Genomic DNA, 26,425 nt, shown 5'->3' on the forward strand with positions numbered 1-26,425 from the left:
CGCGTTGCAAAGCGCGTCAAGGTGACGTGTGGGACTCTCAACGACATCGCGAAAATCTAGTCTTCGAAATTAATAAAATTGGGCTTTGGTTGAACAAATCAAATAAGGCTGAGATCTGAATGGAGGGGAATGGACGCAAAATCGCGTTTCAAACGCGTTGAAGAGGGCTTCGATTGACGCAGGTCATGATTGCATCACTGATATAATAGATCCACCCGCACGCGCTGTCACGTTTTGATCATCGGCTCGATGTGGTGGGGTCTTTACTAGTTCATCACATTTACGAGGCGTCAACTCATAGATTATATAGCATCAAAATGTGCCCGGGAGTCTTCGCTCGATTCTGACTCAACTCCATTTAGCAGTCCTTCTGTAGATACGAGTCGTGACAAATGCAAGACATAGTGTAAAGACTGTAAGAAGATGCGTAGAAGGTTGTCGCAGGGTAACTTGTTCATAGATTCAACCCGGCTGCTGAGGTATCGATCGATCGTTCTATACCAATCGTGATAACCGTATCGCGCAAGCCTGCGAATTGGTTCGTCTCATCGATGCCCACTCCTTGAGCTAGTTGCGCTCTTGCGTCTCTTTGCTGTCTTCTTCGTACAGTCATTCCGAATCATTTTGCCGTTTCAAGGTCCATATCCACAAGCCAAGGCGCGTTCCACGGCTTATACGTTACGCTCATGATACTCGCATTGACCATCAAAGTCTCTCGCCCAAACTCAACCGCAGTATTGCTACCCTCGCCGATGTCAACAGCAGCCGCCCTCATCTCCCTAGCCGCATCGAGATCAACAGGCACACTGTCCACATCTTTGATGTGCTCTTCGATCCTGACATCCAGCTGACCGTTATTATTCCACCGCACTTTCTGCGCGCCCCATCCTTCATGTATATGCCCAAAGCAATGAAGCCTGGGTTTGCAGCGTCGAGCAGCGCGAAGTAGGTGGTCGCAACCGACGTGCTGTCCTGATGTTGTCGCGTCCATGACACCCATAGGAGGTCCATGAGTCATCATAACATCGATGTTGGGAAAGTCTGGAACGGGGGTTTCGGCGATGGGTTTGGCGTTTGGTGTGCATTGATGGGGAGGGTTGTAGCGGTCTTCGTTGCGGAAGTAGGGGAAGGCGTAGTCGCAGAATTCTGGTTGGTAGGGGGACGCGTAGACCTGAATGCTGTTAGCTTTGAAGGAGGTGTCGGCTGTCTAGCAATGCGCATACCCTTAGATTGGCCCCGTTTTGGAGTTGGAACGTATACGTCCCTTCTTCCAGGTACGTCACACCTGCTTTTCGTGCCCGCTCGCCCTTCCACATCTCTCTCGCTTTGGCGGGTAGATCTTTGTCGTACCTATCCCCTCTGTGCATGTATTCCCCTTTCCTGGCGTAATACTCTTCGTCCAGAGTGATGTCGTGGTTTCCAGCTATGACGAGCTTCAATCCCGCATCGATGCTTTCGAGCATATCGAGAGTCTTTTCATATTCATCCAGATGACCGATCATGGTCAGGTCGCCGCAGTGAAGAAGCACATCTGCCTTGGGCAGTGGCGGGCGGAAGGCAGCCTCATCATCGGCAATGTTATCGAGAGGAGTTCTAGTATGAGTATCTGAGATGATGAGAAAGCGTGTTTTGACGCGATTAGGCGTTGTTGATGTTGATGGTGTTGTCATGGCGGAGGCAGGGAGCTTCATGCTTCAGTCCGCGCGTTGAGGGGTAGCGGGGTGGATAAGCTGTGACCTCAATAAATCGCAAGTGTCTACAACCAACAAACATACTTTGTTTGTAGGCAGCAACATTACCTTCATGAATGGAAGAAACATCTACTATCTTCCATCTTCATTGTTAGTGATGGTATTCAAACCACCGCTACCATACTCTCCTTTTGCGATGGTAGCTACAACTTCGGCTGCGAGATAATAGTGCTGCTCGCTGTCAGTCTGTACACGACTTTGGCTTCTGTGGAGGAGCCTTGCGCAGGATTACTATTCTTTACGCTGCACTCGCCAAGGTCACAGAAAAACGTGATGGCCACGAGTTGTGGATATCCTTGCCGGCTAGACTTACTACTTCGGGCCTTGCCGACAAGTATCACGCCACTCTCACGAGCTGCCTTGCACCAACCTCAACATAGCCACATGCGCCGCAAAGACTTCTCGACTTTTTCAGCCTCTCTCGTTAAGCCCGGGCTATTTCCCTCGATTACTACAACAACGGAGATACCTGTTGGCGCACGCCGATGCCTAGAAGTGGTACCATGACAGGTGCTCGGAGAAAACCTCTACCATCATCGGGCAGCACAACCTTGGAAGGATGCGATACCAAGGAGTAAGCGAACTCACTTGTTGTATCTAGAAGCAACGCGTTCCATCCGCATGCATCCGGGAATCTACCGTCGGCAAGAATGAGGCTTTAGGGATCTTTTACTGTCATTGACCTTGCGATCGGGGTACCGCAAAACATCTACTAATAAAGCAAGCCAGTAATCATACCGTGAGGAAGCCATCCGGCATCGCAGATAGTTTATACGATCCGTCCCGAGTTAGCCGCGTACAAGCGAAAGCAAATCAGATCCTGCATCATGGCTTTGTTGAGTACATTCTGAGACCGCAATTCGCGGCCTTACCAGGATCAACAGGGTAAATTAGGTTATACGCACGTAAACGAACATCGCAGTCTTTGCAACGCGGCTTCAGAGTCATATCGGAAACTCGGGATCGGAGCATGTGCGGAAACCGACTTTCGGCGTAGTGGAGCTCGTCCCGGGACTACACGAGATGCTGCTCCTACCGGACAGTGCCGATGAGGTGCTTATCGTTCGACGTTTACAGTCATTGTAAAAACTCGACCCTTTGAATGAGTAGCAGACGTTGCAGTGAAACTCGCGGAAGCGGAAGGGTTACTTAGCCGTGCCAATAATGGTTGAGGATAGGACGGATCCACAACTAACTTGCGATTTTGGGTTTACCGTACAGCTACTGGAAGCATCTTGACTGTACTGAGCCACTACACCGGAACCTGATCAACCTTAGTGGTGGATTCCCAGCAGGTCACGAGGACCTATTACCTACTCTGTTGGGTGTGCAGTTCTCGAATCGTCGATACAATTACATCCTTGTATTCTTATAATACCAGGCCTTTCGTCATTCCCAGCGACACCGATACATCAACCGCCAAACAGCAACGAACACGTCCACCGATACACGAGTCGACACAGTCTGAATGAACTTCCCGAGTGATGCGCAGGGAACCAAGACCGAACATACCGAACATTCTCCACCACAGAACACCATGCCGTACACCAACTATTTCGACAATCCTTATCTTGGCGGGCCAGGCCCAGACGACTCGCTGAACACTTTCTTTGACTCCGATACATTCTTCGATCAAAACCTTACATCCGTTCAGAGTGTATCCGGCACGACATCGAAGACAGAAGAAGATTGCAACGCGACGTTTTTCAGGGCCAGCATATCGACCAGGGACAATAACCAGACTATGACGCAAACATTAAACACCATACACCCCAGTCCATTCGAGCCATACCCGTTCGACTTCACTACAAACACAAGGCCACCACAACCGAACGAACCAGACTGCATCTCCCCCATAAGCACAACGTCGCAACCCTCGTCGCAAGGTGGAGACGCGTCGCAACCGCTCATATCGCCATCTCTCTCCCCACACATGCTAAAGCACGAATCCCCATCCTCGCCAACCTCTGCCTCCGAATCATCCACCCCCAAACGCCCCACGAGGAAGCGGGGTCGCCCGAAGATGGACCGCAATGCCACCGACAGCCAAGACCTGCCTTCTCCGACTCTAAAGTATCAGCGCTCAAAACGGTTACCGCATAATCAGGTTGAGCGCAAGTATCGAGAGGGGCTCAATTCTGAACTGGAGAGGCTAAGACAGTCGGTGCCGATATTGAGGCAGAGCGAGGAGGCTGGAGTGGTCGGGCAGCCGAAGCCGAGTAAGGCGATGATCTTGGCGAGCGCGATCGAGTATATTCAGAGTATTGAGAAGGAGAGGGATGCGTTGATTGAGGAGAATGATAGGCTACGGCGGGAGCGGTTCGGAGGACCGACGCAGGGGGATTGGGATGGAATGAACTTGTGAACTTTCTTCACGGGTATTCGCTGGTGGATTCAAGCCTTTCGGAAAGGTCACATAATGCGTCGGCGCAAGAGATGAGTCTTAGAGAGGGCGTTTGGATTCATCGCATTATTGCAAGGACTGCACTCTCGCAAGTATGCCCTTCGATGTTAATCGTTCGCATAGATTGTACATTACGATGGGATTCAGCCACTCTGTATATGACGGCGTTTGGTTAGCGAAAGATAGCTTGATAAATGTTTAGCTCTCGATTAATAATGTAATAATAAATAGCCTAGCAACGATACATACTCTAAGCTAGTATCACGAGCGTCCAATCGACACAGTAGTAGATGCTAGAACTTCATGTCTACCATGACGCGTTAAGGACAACAGTCACTTCGAGTTGCCCGATTTCGTCCTGATCCTCTCATTTTCGCAGGATGCAAGAATCAAGTGATATATAGCTACCATAACGATGGTCCTGGGTTTCGTTCACTATGTGACGACGAAACTTGTGGGGCACATCATCAACATCCTGTCAAACACGATATAGATAGGGGTATATATAACCTTAGCCACTATAGCTAAGTTGCATAGTTTGGATATTTTGGCAGTATGAAGCGTAGATAGCATCCTCTAACATTAGCATAAAGAACTTATTGGATCGTCGCAAGGTGGAAACCTAACAGCATACACACGCGCCAAAAGCTGCATTTACCCCAATTTCTCCTTTCTTGGAATCCAAACACAAAAGCCTTATGTCATCTAAAGAGTGCCTTCGGGTAGCATCGTTGGTGCTGGTTCGGTGTTGCAATGCATTCCCTTGCTTCGATGCGGCGTGGTTCGGCCCACTGCAGTTTTTTTCTTCTACCCCACTTTGCAGCCCATGATGTACCACCGACACATCAAAACCGAGAAAGTGGTCTTGTGATACCTTCACCGCGCTTTTATGGCACAACTCTGTGGATATAGTTGTTGTATTTTCGCAAGCCTCCATCAAATCACCAGATTTCATCAAATCGCCCGGCTAGCTCAATCGGTAGAGCGTGAGACTCTTAGCTTTCACGTCCTAAAGACTCGATTGGTTATCTCAAGGTTGTGGGTTCGACCCCCACGTCGGGCTTTCCTTTTTGCTGGCGTCTGGTACATGTCCTGGGGAGGGAGGGGATGATGTAGTAGTGGTGAAGGATGTTTTCCTACTTTTTGGAAAATCAGCGACGATAACAACAACGACAATGGCACAGCGACAGTGGTAGTGACACGTCGAATATATGCAGCGCCATGCTCTCTATATGTAGTCTTCATGTTGATTTGCTTTTGCACAGGGAGTTCTTTTTTTTCATCTTGTACTAGTCTGGCAAGAGCTTATCTTCACTTCAACGAACGTACCCCTTTCCTGGTATGCTTGCAACGTCTACATGCATAAAAGGAAGACTCTCTGAAGCTTGCAACCATTTTGGACCCCTGATATCTCATGTTCATGCGCTGTAACTTCTGATGGGATGGTGTTGGAGCATGATCCTCGCGCCAAGAAGATGGAAAGCTGCTGGAATCAGTAGCCATGGGAGAAGACACTAGGAACACAGCCTTTCTGCTCGTTGCGATAGAAGATAGAAGCCGTAAAGGCAGTAACGTGCATTGAAAGTTGAAATAGCCGCGAGTGAGCAAAGGCATAATCTACATCTCAGTCTCTAGATGGACACAACATGGCTTCCGTGTATCTCTTTCACCCATCATTCTTCTCGTTTCACACAGGAAGATAATGTAACGCGCGGGTCTTGTACTAACAGTGCGCTGCAATAACTACGGACTTGCAACTACCTTTGAGCCATGAGATATGACCGAGATATACACTACGCAATGTACGCTTCTCGGTAAGCCCTCCGCGTCATTGTACGTCTCCATCTCACAATGTCTTCTCGCGCCCGATCGGCTTTCGACTATACTAGCCATGCGCGTGCAACAAGGTCTAATCACCTCAAAGTCTCACTTCAGCATAGTATCTACGTATCTTTACTTCAATCCTTTCCAAATCTATACGAGACACTACGCCTATAATCCCTAGCACCATCCTTAGTGGCCGTCCTCATCATCTTGATAGGGCATATCTTCCCACGCGCATAAATAACTGTACTCTCAATAACACCAAGACTCTTTAGCGAACACGCATGTAAGCTACCGGCATTCTCCTAGCTCCAGACTCTGTTTCAACATCCAAACAAGCCTTCTACGCATCTGTAGTGATCAGCAGGCGTACAGTAGGCAGCCAGCAGCTAGCTCAAACCTAGGGCACGCCGCACCGGTTACTGTAGCAGAGCAGCCGGTGGAAGAGCATCTAGTCTGCAACCCACATCAAGCACTATTTGACATGTACTAGTTCCGCTTGCTATTCGGACCGTCTTTCGCTGGAGTCCCTTTGGAATTGTAGGCGTAAGGGAAGGTCTCTATCGGGGTTGGTTGCTCCGGAGTAGAGAGACACGTAGGTGGTTAGGGGCTACGGGGCAGTTGCGCGGATATCCGTCTTGAGGGATAAGCTAGAGGAAGGTCATCGTGGTCTTCCTATCTCGTAGTAGTCTTGCATGATGCGATGCGATGCAAGACACAGCTTCACTCTTCCTGAGTACATATCTCGACCGACCCACAGCATCCACTGACACCGGGAAGGCTTCCATCCGCCGAAATGACTCGCATACTGTCCATCTTACCTACTCTATGGTTCAGCCATGTTATAATGGGAAGGCGCATGCACAACATCGCCCTGCCCGCCTATAGCTATGTGAACAGGCATGCAGGTACTCCACAAACCGCCAGTCCGTATATGCAACCAGAGCGTCGATGCCATAGCGCGCGGATGTAAGTTTGCGCAATAGCGCCATGCGTGAAGCCAAGACTCTGGAGTGCAGCACGCGCTGCCTATATGTGATGACACACGAGCAGCAAAAACGCGAGAGAGGTCCGACCGCGCATGATGCGTTTGCAGCGGACCCAGCGAACAGAGTCTTTGAGTTGCTTGCCTAATGCCGGTCGAGTGTGCTGTTCATCTATACGTTCGATTGGGGCGTAGCTCGGAAATCCTGCCCGGATCGGATGGAAGGATGTTAAAGTGGACTTTGGTAAAGATGAACGGCTAATGCTGCAGCTGTGGCCTCGCGGCGCGGTGCAGCATGAGCGCATTGCGTGCAAGTCACGCTGCTTTGTTGGTATGCAGTTTAGATTGTTTGACAGTCGTGGTGGTTGGGTCAGAGACGCGAGGGAAAGGCTATTGGGTGGTGTGTGAAAATGTAGTGGCTGCATGCTTTCCGACTCGTTGTATGTCTCGAAAATCCATTAGGCGTACATGGCCGCCAGGGTGGTTGCAGGCGTTTATGCTTGATGTTCGCAAAGGAGGCCTGGATCGTCGAAACCGCGTCAAAACCCAGCGGAACGGGAGGTACGGTGCGCGCTCAATGACTGACAGGAAGCACGGATAGGCGGATCTGACAGGGTTCAGTTCCGCGGCTTTACACGCGTGAATTTTCCATGAGTAACAGGCCAGTGACTCTTGCGGTTGGGTATGCGTCAGTTGAGCGATGGGGAAGGTAGCGTTCCCAACCTTGCGTGCATGTTCCTTCAGCTTTGCCCTGCAGACGCGCACGAACACGATTGCGACACTCGTTGCAACCTTCCGTTGCAGGGGTTAGATGCCGATAACTGTCATACGGCAACGGCCGGCTTTTACGACGCTAAGAAGCTGGCAATCGTGGTGGACTGTGATGAAAACAAGCTGGTGTGCAGACCGATGATGATGATGCTGAGGATCTGTGTGGATACAGTACTACTGCCGGAAGACATCCCGCCAGCACGCCTAACTGTGACAGGACAAACCTCTTGTGCCCCAGTATCCTGCATGGGAGAAATGCGCGATTGGATGCCTAGACACGCCTCTGAATCCTTCGAGAAACCCTGAACTTGTGTCACTAAATGATGTAACATCGTGCTGCCAGTATGTCGTTCGCGCATAGGGCTGCAGTGGCTTGCGCGTACATGTGTGTAACTTTGAATGTCTGCGCGCATGAAGTTTGCGGCTGCCGAGTGGTTCGAGAATGTCGCTGAAACTTGTAAACGTGCCCAGGTGGTGACCACCAGCTCGTGTACGTAACTACGCTGAATTCGACTAACGTGGTCGTTGCGAACTAGCGATTTTTACGCACGCCTCTCCACAGAGACCCTTGAGCCCATGCAGTAGCCGCTGCTGGGAATAAGCAGAAAAACGCACCTCTTCATATCGTGTCCACGCGCTGAGCCCACATTCTCTTTGTTCGATTTAGTCCGTACAGGCACACCTCCACATTTGTGGTAAGAGCGCCGAGAGGATTAACAACCGAGGCTTTGGCCCATGATTCAGCCAAGTGCGATCAGCAAGAACATGGTCGGAAAAGATCAAGGGTCATTCCGGAGCAAACGTCGACGGGCCTCCTACCCGGCTGTGTGGTAGCGGGGAAAAAGTCGAGTCCTGGTCCAGCAAAACTGGGAGCCAAAGGCAAAAGCAATTTCCGTTCCCTCCGCAGCCATTGTCTCATGGTCCGGAATTGAAGGAGGATTAATCACGGTCCGAGCTTTTCCCAGTATCGTAGAGAAGCGACGAGAAAAAGTGGATCAACTGCCACCTTGAATGACCGAGGTTCGGGTACGTATTCCAAGTTGCATACGACAGTCTCAAGAAGTCTGGACAGGAGGCCTGGGCGTCTGCGCAATGTCCGCAGGTTTGGGCTGGGAAGCGAATTTATTCCGGGTCCTGGGATACATGCTTCGCTTGCACAAAGGTCAAACGTCATTAGGGTTTGCTGACGACGGTTGACTTTTGACTTTATCCAAGGCTCTTTTCAAGGCTGAACGACCGAAGTCATAGAACCGGTTTTATAGATCGTACCTCGTAGACGCAGGTACGAAGATGCTATGGTACGGCTAGTTGCGTGGCTTCATCTTCGCGCGTGTAATAAGGCTTCAGTGCGATGCCATTTGCTAACAGCCGGTCCGTGACCTTCATGCATTGTCTGATTGACACACAGATAGTTGTACCCATTGCATTGCTGGTATTGGCGTAGAGAAGGTATATAAAATGGGGGTTTCTAAAGATTACTGATCATGGGAGTTTCGTAAGCATGATGTAAGTGTAGGTGTTTGGGAATATTCCGTTCAACCGTAGTTTTACTTCGGAGTGCCTTGCCTTCGCCGAGCATTGCGTGTGTGCCTCAGGCCAAAGCCAAGACAGCCATGCCACCTTCCAGAACAATACTTTCATTGGTACCAGGAAGTACCATGTTCTGAACATAATTATGACTTGCAAAGTACCCGGTGGTATTTGACAAGTCGGTTTCGCATTGGTGACCCCACGGTCCCCGTGAAACCATGTGGGTAACGTATGCTTGCTGTAGTTGCGGGGACGCCATACCGTGAACGACAGAAAACAGGTGTCACAAACGTGCCGAGGTACTCAGGTAGTGAAGTAGCGATATGTTACTATCTGGGTATCGAATTCGGCGCATATGCTTTCGAAGTATTCGGAAAGCTACATGTAGCATCTCTCTAAATGATCCTCCAATCGGCGTTGTTTGTACATGTGATAGTGGCTGTGAGATGCTGATTGGAAGTGTGAAACGAAACCGCCGAAATTGGGACATGAAGGCTGCCCAAGCAAAACCTGAATGAACCTGGAAGAATGACGCCCCGTTATGGAGTCCTTGTGAAGCTGAAAATCAAAAACTTGCAATGCTAGTAACGCCCAAGATCACTTATTGGTCCATTGGAAAAGCATGATCTCCAAACCATGTATCGTAATTCCAGTCGTGTCGCGCCTCTAACTCCGGAAATGATGATTTTGATAAGACCGCTCACATCGGAGCTGTCGCCAAAGTGTTCCCTGACCCATGCCATTGGCCACCACACAGAGTGTGAGATCGAAATTTGGAGGTTGTGGAACCGCGCCAAAGTTGTACTGTTGTAACCGCTATGCGCTTGGTAGTTAACTATGCTCCGGAGTAGAATTGCGGTAAGCCTTGGTGATGGTATGCCATTGGTGGGGTCACCTCTTCTTGTACCCGGTCGAGATGTCCTGGCTCCCCATACCATTGCGCACTCATAGAACGCCCAGCTGTAGGCATTGGTGGTCCATGGTTGGGCATGGCGTCGTATGATGACCAGGGAGCCGGATAATACGAGTGGTTCGGAACAACGGGTGCAGATAATGGCGCCGCTGTGGATGCGCCTATCGTCGTCGCGTGGATTGTGGAAGGATTCGTATCTATCGAGGTCGGATATGGATACGGAGAAGTTCTCCGGTAGTTTTCGTGTTGGATACCGAGACCTTGGCCTGGATATTGTTGCGGAAGCCCTTCAATGTTTCCGTACGACATCGAGCGTGATGGTGGTTGAAACGATGGTTGCTGGCTCCAGTGGCCGTCCTGGTGACCGTATGACATGGTCGAGCTCGTGCTCATCGCGGCTGGTGTATGACCACCTGAAACGTTTGATTCGCTCCCGTACGCTGAGTTTGCGGTTGAAGGTGAATTGCGCCACGTGGGGCTTTCGCCTACGGTGGATGAAGGTAGGAAACTGTTCGTTGGTGGCCATTGGGTTTCTATTGGAGGAGGATAAGGGTAAGGAGGGTGCTGTACTGGGACTTTGTTCGTCAGCGAATGCGGGCCTGAGGCAGCATTAAACCTACGGCCACTGGTGACAGATGCATGGTGAGGATCACTGTCGTGGTCGCCATGATATCCGAAGCTTGGAGGTTGCCCGTTCGACGCAGGTCCAGAGAATGGTGTACGGAACTCCATGGCATCGCCTGAGGAGGACAAAGGGTGCCGAGGTGAAGTAGAGACAGGTGTAGCTGGTTGAACTGCACTACCCGACTTCGACGAGATAGATTGGGGCTGCGGCATATCAGGGTTATGCTCAACTGGGTAGAAGTTGCATTCCTTTTTCAGCCGAATGCAGTTGGAGCAACGGCCTGCGGGATCGTCGGGAGCTAAAAGACATCGTATCTTTCTGCGCCTGCAATGCCCTGTTCCCAACAGTCAGTGATCGAGAACGACACCAGAATGCGCTGTTTGTTCACTTACCACAAGCAACTGAGGTTCTATGGTATCCTAGCTTGTTCCTCGGCTTGTTACTTGTTGGCGACAGGTCACCAGGGGTTCCAAGAGCTAAGTGGCGCATGTGTGGAGTTGATGAGGACTTGCGGAGCTCTCCCGGTACTTTGCTCTTTGAGGAGCGTCTCTTCTTATTCGAATGTTGGTGAGGTTGGGTAGCGGGTTCCTGACCGGTCGCAGAATCATGGGCGGACTCGAGTCGATCTGTGGGGCTTGGTGTAGAAGCAGTGTCGGCGGCATGGGAACGACCAAACCCAGTGTTATGGTTCGGGGGGTTGAATGACATGGCGTCCTGAAGGGGCTGTAAAAGCAACGAGTGCTCTAATCTAGCTGCCGTCTTCTTCGCGCGGCGTTCTGTACCCACAGCCATGTGAGGCGCACTCTTGTCGCAAGACCCGAATATCAAGACGCGGCAATACGTAGTGCATTGAAGGACCTGAGGGTATAAGCATTTAATGTTTAAAGTTCAACAAGGCCCCACAAAGATCCATGATGGACAGGAAGCTAAACAGTGTACATACCTGGGATGTCAAACGAGGCGACTTCTCAAACGCTGGAGCCGGCACTACAAGATCTTGCTTGCGGAGCGGTCGACGGGACACTTGCTGATCTACCGTGCCATGGGATTCTCGATCTAATCAATGCTTCGGAGGCGCACTGACAGCAGGGGCCAAGAGGTAGTAATAGTCAAGAACCAGGTAAATAACCAAGTAGCAGAAGCGATGGTGAAGCAGTTGCGCACCGACAGTGACAGCTCAAGGCAGCTAGTCGTTACCACGGCCGTTCGTTAGCGGGGGCGCATTGCAATCTTCAGGACAACAGGCGCCAAAAGCAAAAGCCTGCATACATACGAAAAGAAGTAGGGACCGAATATAGAAATTTAGACGACGCTGTTTGGTTGAACAAGTGGATGATTAAAAGTGGCGAAGTATATCCACGCTACTACGCAACCGGACTGCTGCGTTGGAGCGCCTCTTCGCACCAGAGGATTTCACAGGGTTCATCAATCCTCCTTCCTCACAAGCACAAGATCATCTTCTAGAGGCCAAGCGACCAGGTTGCTGTTGGTGGGCCCGCTTGGACCAAGTGATGTGCGGGATGGATGGGTGTGCAGGCCAGCAAAGTCCGAGCGTCATGACTTTGATGGCTCGGACCCTTCGCACAGTCGCTGTTTGGGATGCTTTGCCTGTCACGTCTCGACGGTGGGATGCGATGACAGCCAGCGGTAGCCGCCTAGCGTCAGCGGCGGCGCGATCCACTTGCATCGTCTTGTGTGAAAGTCTAGTCAAGCCACCATGTGGATGGCCTTGGATTGGCGAAGAGACGAATGTAATGTCTTGCCTGACCCCGATTTCTGGTACGTATGTAAGGGGCCTATACAAGGCAGTATGCTAAGGAGTATGCAAGCTGTGAGGTTAATTTAGCATGGCTCTGTGCGTACGAACGTCGTCGGGGAAGCGTGGTTGAGCCAGGGTGAGATTCAACAGTGTCCGGATCTAAGATGATGAGGACGGCGATAAAGGCCTCAATGGAGACAGGGCCGAAGTGCCTGAGCGAGAGAGCTGACGCAGACTGGAGACTGGTAGGGTTTGGTTTGCGCAGATGAGGGCCCAATACGCAGACGTCGTGACGTGACCGCCCAGTAGCGAAAGCCCGCTGCGATGATCCCCCGATGCTCGCGGTCGTTGGAGAGGTCTCGAAGGGTGGTGCAGGGATGACGCCGACGTGAACTGCTGGCGCTGTCATGGTATGCTATCCTGCGACAAATTGGCTGCGAAGGCGCGTCCTTCTCCACAGTGTTCATCTCGCTAGCAAGGCCCTGGCAAAGGCTCGACTAATCTCCACTCGCGTCATCGCGATTGAGGATAATCAGCGATTCCACAGTTGCGTTGCACAAGCGTGGTCAAGCGAGCATGTCACTGGCCAAGCTGGATTGCAGTACGTGATGGCCGCCGGTCGTCGGTTAATGCGCATGAGGCCTGACCCAGCGCTCTGGCTACGGTCGCTGCATGACTTGCACACCAATAGTACGGGCGTTGCCCAAGACAGGCGATTGCACGTGGAAGACCGATCTGATACAAAAGCACTTCGGGCCTATTAATTCGTCTCGAATTTTCGGTGGTCAGACGGTTTCCAGCAGGCTTGCTATTTCCCGACGGCACCTGCGCAGCGTCTCCCCCCACCGGTCCGTAGTGGCGCGTCTATGGTGAGGCGTAGGATATTTCTTTTTCCCAGTACGCCTCCGCCGCCCAAGAAGCAGGGAAAGCTATCCCACGTTCTCCATTTTTCTTGTCTTCCATGTGTCCGCTACTCATCGTGTTCGCGCGGTCAGCACTGCATCCTGCCGGTGCCGACAGCCTGTGTTAGCTTTGCACGTCATTGGAGGGTAATATCGATTTGACGCTTTTAGACCAGGTCGTCGGTAATAATGCCCTCCGATTCTCCAGCCCTTAGGCCTGAGGATGCGAGTCGCCTTGGTCGTGCGCAGAGTTCAGTCATGTATTCTGGCTAAATTGTACGTGGTAGTGTAGTGTATCTGAAACGTACCGGACATCAACCGATCGATTTGGCGGAGGGCCGGCTATCAAGAAGTCGGGGATAACATGGTGATCAGTAGTTGGTGTTTGCGCCGCTGCACAGGCGAACGGCGCTTCATCCGTTCGTGAACGCTCGTGCGAGGCTTGCATCGTGCCTTCCCCCTCGCTAGTCTTGGCTCGCTTAATCGCAACTTCCACCCTGGGACTTTGCGGTGCGCGCCTGCCAATTGCAGTGCCATGCTGCGCACAGATAGCAAGAGCTCCAAAACCCCGCGCGTCCTTCACCTCGACCACCACCACGCCCTGATTGGCCGTGGTGACATGCGCCGGCGGCGCGATATCAAGCTCCACCACCTCATCGTCTCTTCCACCGTCCTCACGCAAACAGGCCAGCGCTCCTGGACACTACTGCTAGCCTCTCGTAGTAGGTGGCAGCGGACATGACCGACATTACCACCTCGTTATCAAAGCACGAGTACCAACATCGCAGGGCCGTATCAATGTTGCGCAGCTCTGGTACTTCCTGCCTATAGCAGCGACTACACAGTGCCCCCACGTTGGGGTTGGGCCATGAATGTCAGCATTGCAACCCCACTTGTCTCACTACATCGACAATCATTGTACTGCGGCATCTCCGGGACTCTTGGAGAAGGGTGTACGACTATGGCTGCATCACAGCCCTGCAGTCTGCGCCACGGCGACACAGTGGTGCAACCTCCATCTGGTCTGGCTTCACCGAGGTAACAAAGACACAGATGCCGGGCGTATAGCAGATCCTTCGCCAGCTCAAACGATACGGCAGGCCCGCCAGACTGGACATGTCACATCGCAGAATACATTCCCACCTTCTATGTGGGTTCTTCGTTCAATGCTCGATTCGACGCTAGCGACTATCACGTCCTGCGCCTTAGCCATATGAGCAACTATCGACACCACGGCAGTTCTTCGCATGATACGGTCATTGATCCTTGCGCATATGCAACATCTTCGTTCTTATGCAACGACAACGCACCGTACTCCGTATACCGGCGAATTGCTTTGAAAGCATACGCGAGACCGTTCCCGACTATGTGGACTCCGCACTCGCTTTCTCAAGAGCTAGTTACGGGCAGATACTCGGATATAAGCTAGTCGTACAACCACACCTGAGACTGCTCATCGTCTAGAGGGAAAAGCATCTCCAAGAGTAAGGGCACCTTGGTCAAACCTTGAGTAGGCCACTGAAGGTTAGGAAGTTCATGATACTGACCGTCGCCGCCCGAAGCCTGGGTGTGGTTGCGCTCGAGCTCAAACGACCAATCGCATCGCTTTGAATTCACACCAGCCCATCGTTGAGATGAACGTTTTCCCCTACTTTGAGTTTGCTGAGGCCCTCACACCACTCCTCAACACCAAGCCCATATTAGCTTGGCAGTCACCACGTTTCCTAGCGCATCTCGAACGTCCAGTCTTGTCGCCACGCTGTCTGCCCGACATGGCGGAGCCCCATACCGAACCTCTGGAGATCAGCATCACGTTGGCTAGTGTCCGCTTTGGTAAACTCAGTGGGTGATCTTCAGGAGAGTGAACGCGACACGTTGACAGCCGCGCAACACCTCGCCTATAATTCACGAAAATAACGCCGGCCGCATACTTCTAGACGCGCTTCGACGTTGGCACAGTTCCTCAGCGTCCGCTATCAACAGCCGGACTCTAAAGCTCTGCATTATGATCGACCAGAAAGCTACGGAGCCATCTCCGCTCAGCTGTCATGGTCGATCACGTCTTGGCCGAGCCTCCGTCGAATTGCTCGCCTTATGGTTAAAGTTCGATTGCCTCGGGGACACCTTTCCTATTTTATATAGAAAGCCGGTATACTAAAGTCTTTATTCTAGCGGGCACGCAGCCTCACTTGCTGACAGGGCCTTCGAACCCTAGGAATACGGTTCTTCTCCAACTAATCATGCGATTTCTACGTCATATGTCCCCGACCGCAGCTGCGACGGAGTTATCCGCGACACTTTGTGAGAATAAAATTCCGCCCCGTCGCCTGAACCATACTATGTTATCAAGGTTGGAGACAGTATGGTTCACTTCGTACAACGGACGCATCTCGAATCGAAAAGCCGATTTGAGCTATCGGTCCTTCGTCATGTTGCGCTGGTTTCACAATTCTACTTAGCTAGAGTGCAGTAGTACTAGAAGCGTGAAATGGCAAGTCCCGTTCGCTAACCACGCACCATGCACGACTCGGCAGGTATCCTCATGGACCCTGAATCGCTGGTCGTCTGTTTCTTCGAACATCGTCTTACTCCGGCGACCAAATGCTCAGCAGTGACGATATTGATCAAGGATGCTGAGGGTATCACCAGAACCATTCATCCATCGGCTTTGTTCGGGAGATTTGCCCGTGCCACCGGTAGAGATTCCGATCCGATACGCGGCAGTTCTCATCGGACTCGCATCCGAGAGCCATGATTCGCCCAAATTACCGCATTCAGTATCGTACAGATCTAGTCGCGAAATCCATCGATATGTGTGCTGCGCTCGACAGGCCCCACAAGTGACCACATCCATCGCGTGGGCATGTCTTTGTCCTGGTTTCTAAATGCGATGCAAAACCTGGTAATACCTGCATCGACTATCACGCCACCAATCTCACTCACTGCCCACGGCAATCTCCACGCACCACAAGTTGAGATCTTACAGGCGGGACGTCCCCCGAGCGATCGAGGGTGTGAAATCGCTGCTAACGATCTTCACGCATGGAACCCAAATGCGGGGTTCCACTAGTCAGCGCACCCCCTTGAACAACTAGGTCGGATCACCAAAACCTCAAATCGTCGGGACTTTAGTTCCGCATCAGGATCTCTGCTCGCCTTGCTGCCAAGTGTACACGTTGCCGGGAGGGTCTATACCCGGGAGCGCACTGGTATGAAAAAGGAAACATGATGCAGCCACGATAGACTACGCGTGGGTTAGCCATCACGACCTAAACTCGTCTACGCGTCTTACTACCAGGGGATGTGACCATGACTTGTAGATTAGGAATCTACAAACCAAACCATCTCTTACGACTACAATATTACAGTGCAAAACTAGGTTTTCCGGCTTCCCCACCCCCTGGATCATCCCATCCACGCTTGCCCCACGAGCACCACATGGATAGTTCAGCATCCGAAAATCCGCAGCACAAACTACGCTCGACACCCTGCCCTTGCTGAATCATCTCATTCTCAGAAAATAGCATCGGTTCTGTTGTCTACAACGGGTACTATGTCCGTTTACCAAACGCGTGGGAACCTAGGTGATATATACACTTTCGACATTACTCGGGGTCGCTATCGTTCTCAGATAGAGTGCTCACCAAAACCTAATGGTGATCCGTGAGAAACCTTTAATCTTTGGGCATACGCAGCCCAAAGCACTGCCGACGAGAACTGTGCGAATAATGCAGTGGTCATCGATGGGGCTCTCCAGTGTACTCCTTCGCACCCATATCTCCGTTGAAGGATTCTTCCCCCAGTTGCGATTTGCGATCAGATCAAGATCCACGGCGATTTCGACCGCTCCTATCGCTTTACTTCAGGATGCGATCCTTTCATCCTTCGATCTTGCCAGGGCAGTAACGCCGCAGCCGATACAGGTGGTGCCGCATGCGGCAAATCGGCAGTAGACATCAAGCCTATGTTCCGCTGTCGGCTGCCCTGGCATAACATTCGTCTCGACCGTCCGTCACACATAGACACTCACTCGAAAAACACCTTGACGCGCACCACATTCACAGAATCTTCGATAACTAAGTTCCGACTGAGATCAGCATTCTTGATTATTCGAATACTAGACAAGTCTTCCTGGACCACATTTCTTAATCCGATCCCTCCGTCAACTTCCCTGCCTGCCTTCCTTCCTCAATGAAACTTCGCACTAACACCCCCATACCTCACCCCATCAACCTTCAATTCAAACACCAACCCCGCACTCTCACACCGCATATCGAGCGTAAAATCCAGATTATCAAACTCCACCCCCTTCGTCGTCGTCAATCGCGTAAACAAGCTCTTCGGCACCGTGTTCAAGTCCGTGGTCAGTGTACAGACATTGATAAGACCCTTCTTAAAGGAGTCGGGCGCTGTGTCCGCGTCGCAGGCTATGAGGTCGTCTTCTACGATGAGGGACTGACCGGGCCGGAAGTTGCGCGTGTAGTGGAATGATATAGGTCTGTTTTCGGAGACTTGTGCGCCCTGCGTGGGAGGTCAGTATCTTGTGTGACTTGATGGAGACAGTGGTAAGGGTGCGTACCTTTGCGATGTGCCATTGCATTCGATCCGACACCATCCATCGCTCCCAGAGCGGACTCCAATACCGATCGGATATGGGATGCTTCGCCTCGTCGAAGACCGTCGCATAGCTCGTACCATAGTGCCAGCGACTTCGTCTGCTAATGACCATATTGCCTTCTAGCCCGCGGAGTACTGCGCCTCGCACCACTGCTGTCCACGCATGTATCGGGTGGTATATCTCGACTGCCTGTGAGGCATTCAATGCGACCGCGTGCGTTGGTCTTTCGGTATAGGGAGGTGGAGGTGCGCTATTGAAGTGGGACTTCATCCGACCGTAGAGGTAATTGCTCTGCCCGAAGCCTCCCACCAGGACGATTCCGCATACCAGACCTCCCTTTGCTCTTATGCTGTGGACTTGACCCTCCACCAGATCTATAACTTCTTGAACTACCGGATCAAATAGTTCCTTGACTTGCTCCGCACTCATGACAAGGAACCCAGAGTCAAGCCCCGCTTCCTCGTCGTCTGGTAAACCTGGGAAGGGTATGTTGACCTCATTGTGTTCCTCCTCGTTGAAGTTGCGCTTCACGAACTCCTCAAAGTACTTCAAGCCCATGTTCCAAGTCTTCATCTTCTTCTCGCGCATCCAGTTATAGCGTTCTGCACCAATGCGCTGCTTGACATGTTCTTCGAAGCGATAGTTGATGAACGTCGAGCCACAAAGACCGCCAGTTCCGACTGCTGATTCCTCGACGCGAAGAGGATGCAGTTGGGTGATCTTGTAGGCTATCAAGTCGACAGTACCGCCACCAGCGTCACAGACGACAAAGTTGTCGCCAATCTTCAGATGGTTCGGTTGTATCGCCTTTAGAGTATATACAGCCGCAGCCTCCGGTTCTGATATAAGCTTCAGCTCGTGCCTGTTGCCCATACCAGCTTTCTCCGCAGCCTTCAGCGTGGCATCCTTCGCCGAGTCTGACCACACAGCAGGGACTGTCAAGACAAACTCAACCTTGGTCAAGCTGATGAATGTCTCTCCGTATCTCTTTGTCAAAGTCTCCATTGTATGTTTGTATATCTGCGACAGATAGTCCGAGACTGCCTCCATGACCGTCTTCTCGAACTTGCGCAATTGCGCAGCGGTTTCGAGCGGCGATACAAAATGCGGTAGCTTCTGGTTCCTGTCGAGGAACAGCTTTATACACCGGAGACGCGTCTCCTCTGGCTTGAATTGGAACCCCCATTTTATGTTCTGCGCAGGTTTCGCGGGCGCATCGAGCGAGGAGACCGAGCCGTTGCGGGATGGTGGTTCGCTGTAACCGATTTCGGTGGGGACTTTGTCGGACGTGATACCTGCGCGTACATGTCAGTTCGTGGATGCGCATTTGGTCAACCCAAGTACAACATACCGTTCCCGCCAGGCCACGTCTTGATGATGTCAATGTCGTCAGGGGTCGCACTGTAAACGGCAGCCACACCTATCGAGCTTCAGCGTCCAATCGTATCGGTCGCATATCGTGGAATAGTTGCTACCAACCGCTGTAGGTGGTTCCAAAGTCGACACCGACGACCAACCTATCCTTCGTGGTACTACCCACTTCAGGTACGCTGCCTATGTCGATTGTCGCATTGCTCCCCGGATTGAAAGTATACGGAATGCTACTTCCTCGATTGGGAAACGTGTGGTTCATGGCCATTCTTCGGTGTGTTGATCTTTGTTGTTTATAATGCCGGCTTCGGCAGATCGCGTGGCTGTCGCGTGGGTCGGACCGCGGGGCTGAATCCTACGAAAAGCACAAGAGTATCATGGGCGTGGACGTGGATACGGGGAAGACGTTGAGGTCATGAGTGTGTCTGCCTGAAGGACATGCGAATGATTCAGGCACCGGCGGAAACCTTGCGCGGTGTGATGTCGAAGCCTAGGAACGGCGCGCGCTACCCACTGCTGTAGGAGTCGCCCAGCTGCGGGCCCTGGTTGGTGATCGTCAGCTCGCGCAAGGCTGCAGCATTCAGCTCGCCCAGGCACACTCGTGTCGTCCCACGTGAAGCCATCCGATGGTGATATTCTTCGAGAGGGGTGTGGAGGTTTGGGTCTTTGAAGCCCGATTTGAAGTTGGTTCCGATGCGCCCTTAGGTCGGAACGCGCCCGGTCCCAGCTATGACCGAACCAAAGAGTTCTGGCAAGCCTCAGCACTCCGACCGCACGGTCTTAACATGTATTAATATACTCAGAATCTACCCACCGCCTCAGCGTGAAGCGTGGTACCAGACTCATCTCGCGATCAACGAAGCCCTCCGCGAACAACGTCGTTACTCCACCGAAAGCTGCCGTAGCCGCTCCCAATGCGAGGAAAGACGAAGTACATCGACGCCGATACCCCTTCAATGATATGCTGAAGCGCAAAAGCGAAGGTGCGGTATATCTCGAAAGAGACACTGCACCTTCAGGGCCTAGCAATGAGCTTTACAGCAAGTCGGAAATGGCGTCATCAGGCGACGATGCGGTAGACACGCGCATGGCACACAAAATCGCGGATCTGGAGAGAGCTCTCGCGATTGCGAAGGAGGAACAGGACTTGGCTAGGGAGGAGTTGGTGAAAGTGAGACAATACAGGGAAGAAGATCGACATGCGATTGAGGAACTGAGGGCGCAACTCGCTGAGTCGAGCTCGCATACGGATCGAGTCCCACCGGCACAGCTCGAAGAAAGGATCGCGTCGCACGATAATACGCGCCAACACCGCCTCGAGCGACCACAGTCGAACGGCGAGGCAGACGACCTACGATTACGCCTCCACGCCGCCGAGAAGGAATCACAAGAGAGGCTCCAGCAGCTTCTCGCACTGAAGTCAAGCATATCTTCGCTCACACGTATGGATGCGCAGATAACGGATAGCGAGCTCGCAGAGTCGTTCTCACAACTTGCAAATCGCGTGCGCGAATGGACTGTGTCGAACTTCAGGCGATCGAAGTTGAACCTTGACAGCCTTCCGAAGGAGACGGAGGAAGTTCTCAGCGCGCTGAATCCGCTGTACAGTGTTAATATTCGCAGTACGGATAAGCTTGCGCTGTATCAGGCTATTGTGTCGAATTCGCTTATGCAGATCTTCGATGCTCCTATTGTGTTTGGGCTACCTAGCACAGGTCCTTTTGCTACATTGCGACCACTCGCGGAGCACACACGGCATCTGGGTATCACATATCGGGAATGGGTGCGCGCTACCGTGCAGGTACTCGAACGCAGCGAAGTGAAGCGAGACGTCGATACCGAACGAGAAGCCTCATTACACAGCCTCACCGGCGAGATCAGCCACATACTCTTCACGCTGACATCCGTCAGCCTTCTACCATCCGCTCAGTCAGTCCTCACTGGGATATTGAAGGATGCCGTGAGTCTGCAACGCACACTCGCCCTGCAAAAGGCGCGCTACCAGCTACTCTTCTTCCGCTGTCAAGACGCGAGTATGCAGTTCGATGACCGCACGATGGAAGCTGTCAACGACGTTGACCCTGCTGTGGAAGATGGTACTGATATGGATATGGATCGTAGATTCTTGTTCTGTGCGTTCCCGGGCTTGGTCAAGTGGGGTGATGAGTGGGGAGACCATGCGGAGATGAGTAATGTGTTGTTGAAGGCGAGGGTGTGCTCTGGTGTGAACTGAAGCAAGGAAAGGATGAATAGGCCTACCATGTTCTGGCTTTTCATAAGAACCAGAGTGATGCATGAATGACGCCAATGTACACCTCTTTCAACTTGACTGCAATCAAGTAGCGATCAATGTAAATCATGGCCAAACAGCGAGACTTCCGATTCCAAGTTCACCCTAAACAAAGAGAATTTCCTTGTGAATAAGTGATGTCGAAGATACGATGAACTCGCAAGTCACCTCGCTAATATAGTAGTACAATAAGGTGACCATATACAGACCCGTGCCTCTTCAGCTCTGGACACTGTGCCGCATTTCCAAATCGAAACCTATACAGAAGTTATTGGTATCCGTTGCATTCATTAAGCTCTATCGAAGCTCTTCCTTATCCAAGTTCAACATCGATGAGCTCCCGATCAGCTGCTTCCCATGCTTCTTTGGTGACAAAACCAACGCCCTTTCTGTAGGCGATACCATCTGTCCACTCGATCCAAAGAACATTGTAGAAATCTCGAGCTTCCGGGCAATCTCTTTCTAGATGGGTAAATGGACAGCCCGCGGGAACGTCCCCTACGAAAGTGGTCGATACTGCAATGAGTTCGACCAAAATGATCGGATAAGCTCCTTCAGGTGGTCTGTCTCCTGTATCCATCATCTTACCCGAAACTGATCCCGTGTCATCAACAATATGCGGGAAAAAACGGAGTGCCGGAGCTTGTACGCGGGCCCAAACCTTGTCTGGTCGGTATAGAGAAAAGTACGCGCGCTCAGCCCGGCAGGTGATTCTGTTCGAAGCTGGCCATGGTATCTTAACAGTATCTGACGTATTCACGAGTGGAATTGGGAAAGGGAACTCTTGTCCTGGGGCACATGGCGTGACGTAACAAAGTTTTCCGCGCATATCAGACTTGCTACGGGTCGACATCGTTCGGCTCCATCCTGAAGGGGGTGTACTTTTGCTGTCTTGAGCAAAATGCGTGTACCGATAGAGCTCGCTTTCAATCTTGGCCAGAAGTCCTACTCCTGCGCCGTTGTTACGCCATTTAACGAGTGGAGAGACGGACACGCCATCTGTACCGTCCAAGGAGAAGTAATTCCAATAGGGGTTACTCCCCCATAGTTGACCACGCCAGGTCATCCAGGACCAGCTTGGTGGCCTGCTACTCTTAGGGAAAGTTGGATCTATGTTCCTTCTTGTCGCGTTCGGAGGGACTGCCCAGAGAAGTGCAACATCAAAGAATAAAACGGGCAGACCATACAAGATCCCGCCAGGGAAGATCTTCGCAAGTGAAGAAGCAGTGCCTGCAAATGCTGCGACGACATCGGAATCATAGGTGAACTGCCTCGGCGAGTAACTGCGTATGTCTCTCTTGTATCGCGAGAAGTCGGGCCATCCATGTTCATGTGGGGGAGTACGTTGGTATCCGGGTTTATCGAGACATGTGGAGAACGCCTCAGTTACTGTTGAGGATCGTAAGTCATGCCAGGCAGCTCGGTGACATTCCCACGATACGCGATAGGGGTCATCCTCCCCTTTCCATGAGGCCTGTTGGTATCCGAATTTGAGAAAATACAAGATGCGTCCGGTAAATCTCTGCTCCTGAAAAGTCCTAAGATGAAACACAGGAACCGTTAACACAAACACATCTTTGCTCTGTGATACAGACGACGTTACCTACCATCCTCGATGATTCCACGCACTTGCATCGATTCTTTCGAGCACCCAGGGGTAAACATCGTCAACGTCGTGGGTTATTAAGTCCGATGGAGATCGATGTATCCATTGATCGAGGCAATCAACCAGGCCAAAGTCTGCCGTATCGCCGACGGTGGCGACGATAGTGAGGTACGAGTGGGCATAGATATCTGCCATATTCTGAATCTCCGACATTTTATGCTGCTGATCATCCTGGACGATACAAAGCTGGTCAACGAAGATGTATCGTTCCCCAAGAAGTCGTGTAACTTCCAGAGCTTCTCGTAACGTCCTAGGTAAGGTGACTACTTCTTTCGCAAGACTTCCTTGCTGCGTCAACCGATCGATGTTGTCTTTAACCAATTGTAAAGTCTTTACTCCGCCCCATACGTAGCTGAGGGTGACATAACGCTCGGCAACGCCCTGCACTACGCATTCGTCCACAACGTCGATGAGCCATGGAGGCAGTCTGACCCTGGTCTCTTTGGTTAAAACGCAAGGAGAGCCATGGTGCTCGTCGCACGTTTTGATCCAATCCTTCATCATGTCAAGTCGAGTCTCTTTCTCAACAGTGGGCTTCGCCGTCTCATCGTGCTCGTAAGTCGGTTTCGGGCCGTTCTCGACAGTGCCGTCTTGTAATGACATGGTGAAGGTTGTGTTATCCGGCTGTACGGACTCAAAATGGACGAGAGAGGATATGCGCTGTAAACGTGAGGTCAGGCCTTGCACTTTGACTGCGCCGCACGACGACATGCCCCGCACTCGTTCTAAAAGCTCCCATTGCACAGAACTCACAGGCCTGCCAAATGAAGACAGGGACCGACAATTCGTCGAAAGTTTGTGAATGTCATTACGATGTCTGAAAACGCTTTCTTGGACTGCAGAGGTTGGTAGATGATGCGTTTCTTCGTAGCACCGTGCGTTCCTTCTGGAGCAACAACGCCTTTTCATGGGCTGAGCCACGAGGGAAACCTGCGCACATTCGGTATTGTGTTGCTGATACATTGAACATAACCTTGGAGTCGTTGCTGTTAGTTGAGCACAGGAGCGCAACGATTTACGACGTGTCTAGCGTAGCGTGATGACGGAGCTCAATCGTGAGGATGTCGTGATGACGTCACACCTGGGCAGACACGATTGTACCTAGCCCTGGAGGTCTCTCACAAACCTTCGTCTTCACACAAATTCATGTGCAGCTATGTTGTACGTTCTCGTCCTCCAGAAGTAGCTTATGCGCATGCAGAGTGAATCTCGTCGAGCTGCACATGCACTGATTAGTGATAGGTCTGCCAGTGACGCAAACGCGGCAGTCGGACAGACCCGCTCTATATTTGTTTCATTATAAGGAGAGCCACGAGTCGCTACGTCCAACCAGACCGCTATTGAACTCGCCATCAAGTCACACTAGAACGATGTCGTCTGGCCCCAATACTGTTCAGTAATCTCAGAGCACCGGCAGAATTGGGGAGGGGCGGTGAGTGCCACCTCGCTACTATCGACGTTCTTGACCCTATACACAACATTGGCACTCTTTACGCACATCCGGAAACTATGCTTCTTCCATCCTCAGGTACGCCATGTTAGCGCTGAGGCTCCGAGAAACAAGCATTTTACCCCGGATTCCCAAGGTGCCAACCCAAGCTTTTCCTCGAGCTGCCTTTTAGCCAGAACGGTTCGGCTCCACGCCGGTACACCATCTGACCACGCGGCCGTAACGCCATCCATCTATCCAGCGCGCGATGTGCCGAAGGTACTATATGTTGCAGCTCTCTACTCGCTCGCTTGCTCGCTTTTCCCCCGAAGACACTGGGATTCATATGTACCCCAGACGAGCTCGGCTTGGTTCTGCATGAAACGGACGTGGAGCTACGGCAATAATCCCTGTCTGATCTTCGTCACAGGACGGCGTGACTTGCTCAGATAAATTGCGAAGACGGATGAAAGGACCATCTGTGCACCAGGAGAACGCAAACCAGTATTCTGTTCCCCACCGATATGCCATGGTGTATAGTCGAGGCAGACTGATTCTGCCTAAAGGACTGCTACTATGGCCAGGTGAAACTGGTCTTTATAAACACTTCTCCCGTTGCCCAGACTTGATCATCACGATTCCTTGACATCTCATCTCCATCCGAAGCAAAGTACCCACTTATCCAAACGTCAACATGAAGTTCGTCGCAGCAACAGCTCTCTTTGCTGGTATTGCCGCCGCCGGCCCCGTCGAGCTCGCCGAGCGCCAGAGTTGCCCCAAGGTCTACATCTTCGGAGCTCGTGAGACCACCCTGCCTCAAAGCAATGGCTACGGTACCGCCGCCGGACTCGTAAACTCCGTCAAGAGCGCCTACCCCGGTGCAGGATCCGAGGCCATCGTATACCCAGCTTGCGGTGGAGGATCTGCCTGCGGTGGCATTTCCTACGACAACTCTGCTTCTCAGGGAACTGCAGCTGTTGTCAAGGCTGTTACTGCGTACAACCAAAAGTGCCCTGACACCCAGATCGTCCTCATCGGATACTCTCAGGTATGGATGATGCCATGAAATCCAAGAAAGCCAAGTACTAACGGCCCGCAGGGAGGTCAGATCATGGACAATGCCGTGTGCGGCGGCGCGGGTTCCACATTGACCGGCACCGCCCTGGCAGCCGTCAAGGCCGCAATCTTCATGGGCGACCCCCACAACCGCAACGGTCTTCCCTACAACGTCGGTACCTGCAAGGCCCAAGGCGTAAGTCCACCCTTCCCTCATCCACAATTACTCTTACTAACATCTGCCTCAGTTCGCCGCCCGCCCCTCAGGATTCTCCTGCTCGCCTGCCAGCACCAGCATCATCCAGAGCTACTGCGACTCCCAGGACCCGTACTGCTGCAACGGAAACGACGCCAACCACCACCAGCAGTATGTCAGCATTTACGGAAACCAGGCTCTTACTTTCATCAAGAGCAAGCTCACTGCTTAGATGTGGTGTGGATGGGAGGAGTAGGAAGGGAGGATTGGTTGGTACCTTTGAATAGTGCCGCACTTCGATGTAAATATGAATTAAATGAGTGTGTATATGCCAC

General features: G+C 51.9%; 6 protein-coding genes and 1 non-coding gene across 7 annotated transcripts; 4 read left to right on the forward strand and 3 right to left on the reverse strand.

Annotated features, from left to right (window-relative positions):
- Positions 1 to 619: 619 nt before the first annotated feature.
- On the reverse strand, positions 620 to 1,691 carry J4E79_002359 (uncharacterized protein; the record flags this gene model as incomplete). Its single annotated transcript, XM_049351259.1, has 2 exons — positions 620 to 1,171; positions 1,224 to 1,691. The coding sequence occupies 2 exons, from the start codon at positions 1,689 to 1,691 to the stop codon at positions 620 to 622; spliced, it is 1,020 nt and encodes a 339-aa protein (XP_049213897.1).
- Positions 1,692 to 3,288: 1,597 nt separating this feature from the next.
- On the forward strand, positions 3,289 to 4,116 carry J4E79_002360 (uncharacterized protein; the record flags this gene model as incomplete). The annotated part of the gene is made up of 1 exon (XM_049351260.1): positions 3,289 to 4,116. One exon carries the CDS (start codon positions 3,289 to 3,291, stop codon positions 4,114 to 4,116), a length of 828 nt encoding a protein of 275 aa, XP_049213898.1.
- Positions 4,117 to 5,116: 1,000 nt separating this feature from the next.
- On the forward strand, positions 5,117 to 5,218 carry J4E79_002361. Its single transcript has one exon. It is a non-coding gene; the product is annotated as a tRNA-Lys (tRNA).
- A 12,434-nt stretch (positions 5,219 to 17,652) lies between these two features.
- J4E79_002362 (uncharacterized protein) lies at positions 17,653 to 19,721 on the reverse strand (the record flags this gene model as incomplete). Its single annotated transcript, XM_049351261.1, has 4 exons — positions 17,653 to 17,985; positions 18,044 to 19,377; positions 19,434 to 19,502; positions 19,562 to 19,721. 4 exons carry the CDS (start codon positions 19,719 to 19,721, stop codon positions 17,653 to 17,655), a joined length of 1,896 nt encoding a protein of 631 aa, XP_049213899.1.
- A 358-nt stretch (positions 19,722 to 20,079) lies between these two features.
- J4E79_002363 (uncharacterized protein) lies at positions 20,080 to 21,686 on the forward strand (the record flags this gene model as incomplete). Its single annotated transcript, XM_049351262.1, has 2 exons — positions 20,080 to 20,240; positions 20,276 to 21,686. The coding sequence occupies 2 exons, from the start codon at positions 20,080 to 20,082 to the stop codon at positions 21,684 to 21,686; spliced, it is 1,572 nt and encodes a 523-aa protein (XP_049213900.1).
- Positions 21,687 to 23,346: 1,660 nt separating this feature from the next.
- J4E79_002364 (uncharacterized protein) lies at positions 23,347 to 24,012 on the reverse strand (the record flags this gene model as incomplete). Its single annotated transcript, XM_049351263.1, has 1 exon — positions 23,347 to 24,012. The coding sequence occupies one exon, from the start codon at positions 24,010 to 24,012 to the stop codon at positions 23,347 to 23,349; it is 666 nt and encodes a 221-aa protein (XP_049213901.1).
- A 1,520-nt stretch (positions 24,013 to 25,532) lies between these two features.
- Positions 25,533 to 26,322, forward strand: J4E79_002365 (uncharacterized protein; the record flags this gene model as incomplete). Its single annotated transcript, XM_049351264.1, has 3 exons — positions 25,533 to 25,886; positions 25,938 to 26,090; positions 26,143 to 26,322. The coding sequence occupies 3 exons, from the start codon at positions 25,533 to 25,535 to the stop codon at positions 26,320 to 26,322; spliced, it is 687 nt and encodes a 228-aa protein (XP_049213902.1).
- Positions 26,323 to 26,425: the final 103 nt, after the last annotated feature.

The sequence above is a fragment of the Alternaria viburni genome, assembly GCF_023758015.1.
Source record: "Alternaria viburni strain BMP 2772 chromosome Unknown scaffold_4, whole genome shotgun sequence".
In the NCBI taxonomy this organism is placed as follows: domain Eukaryota; kingdom Fungi; phylum Ascomycota; class Dothideomycetes; order Pleosporales; family Pleosporaceae; genus Alternaria; species Alternaria viburni.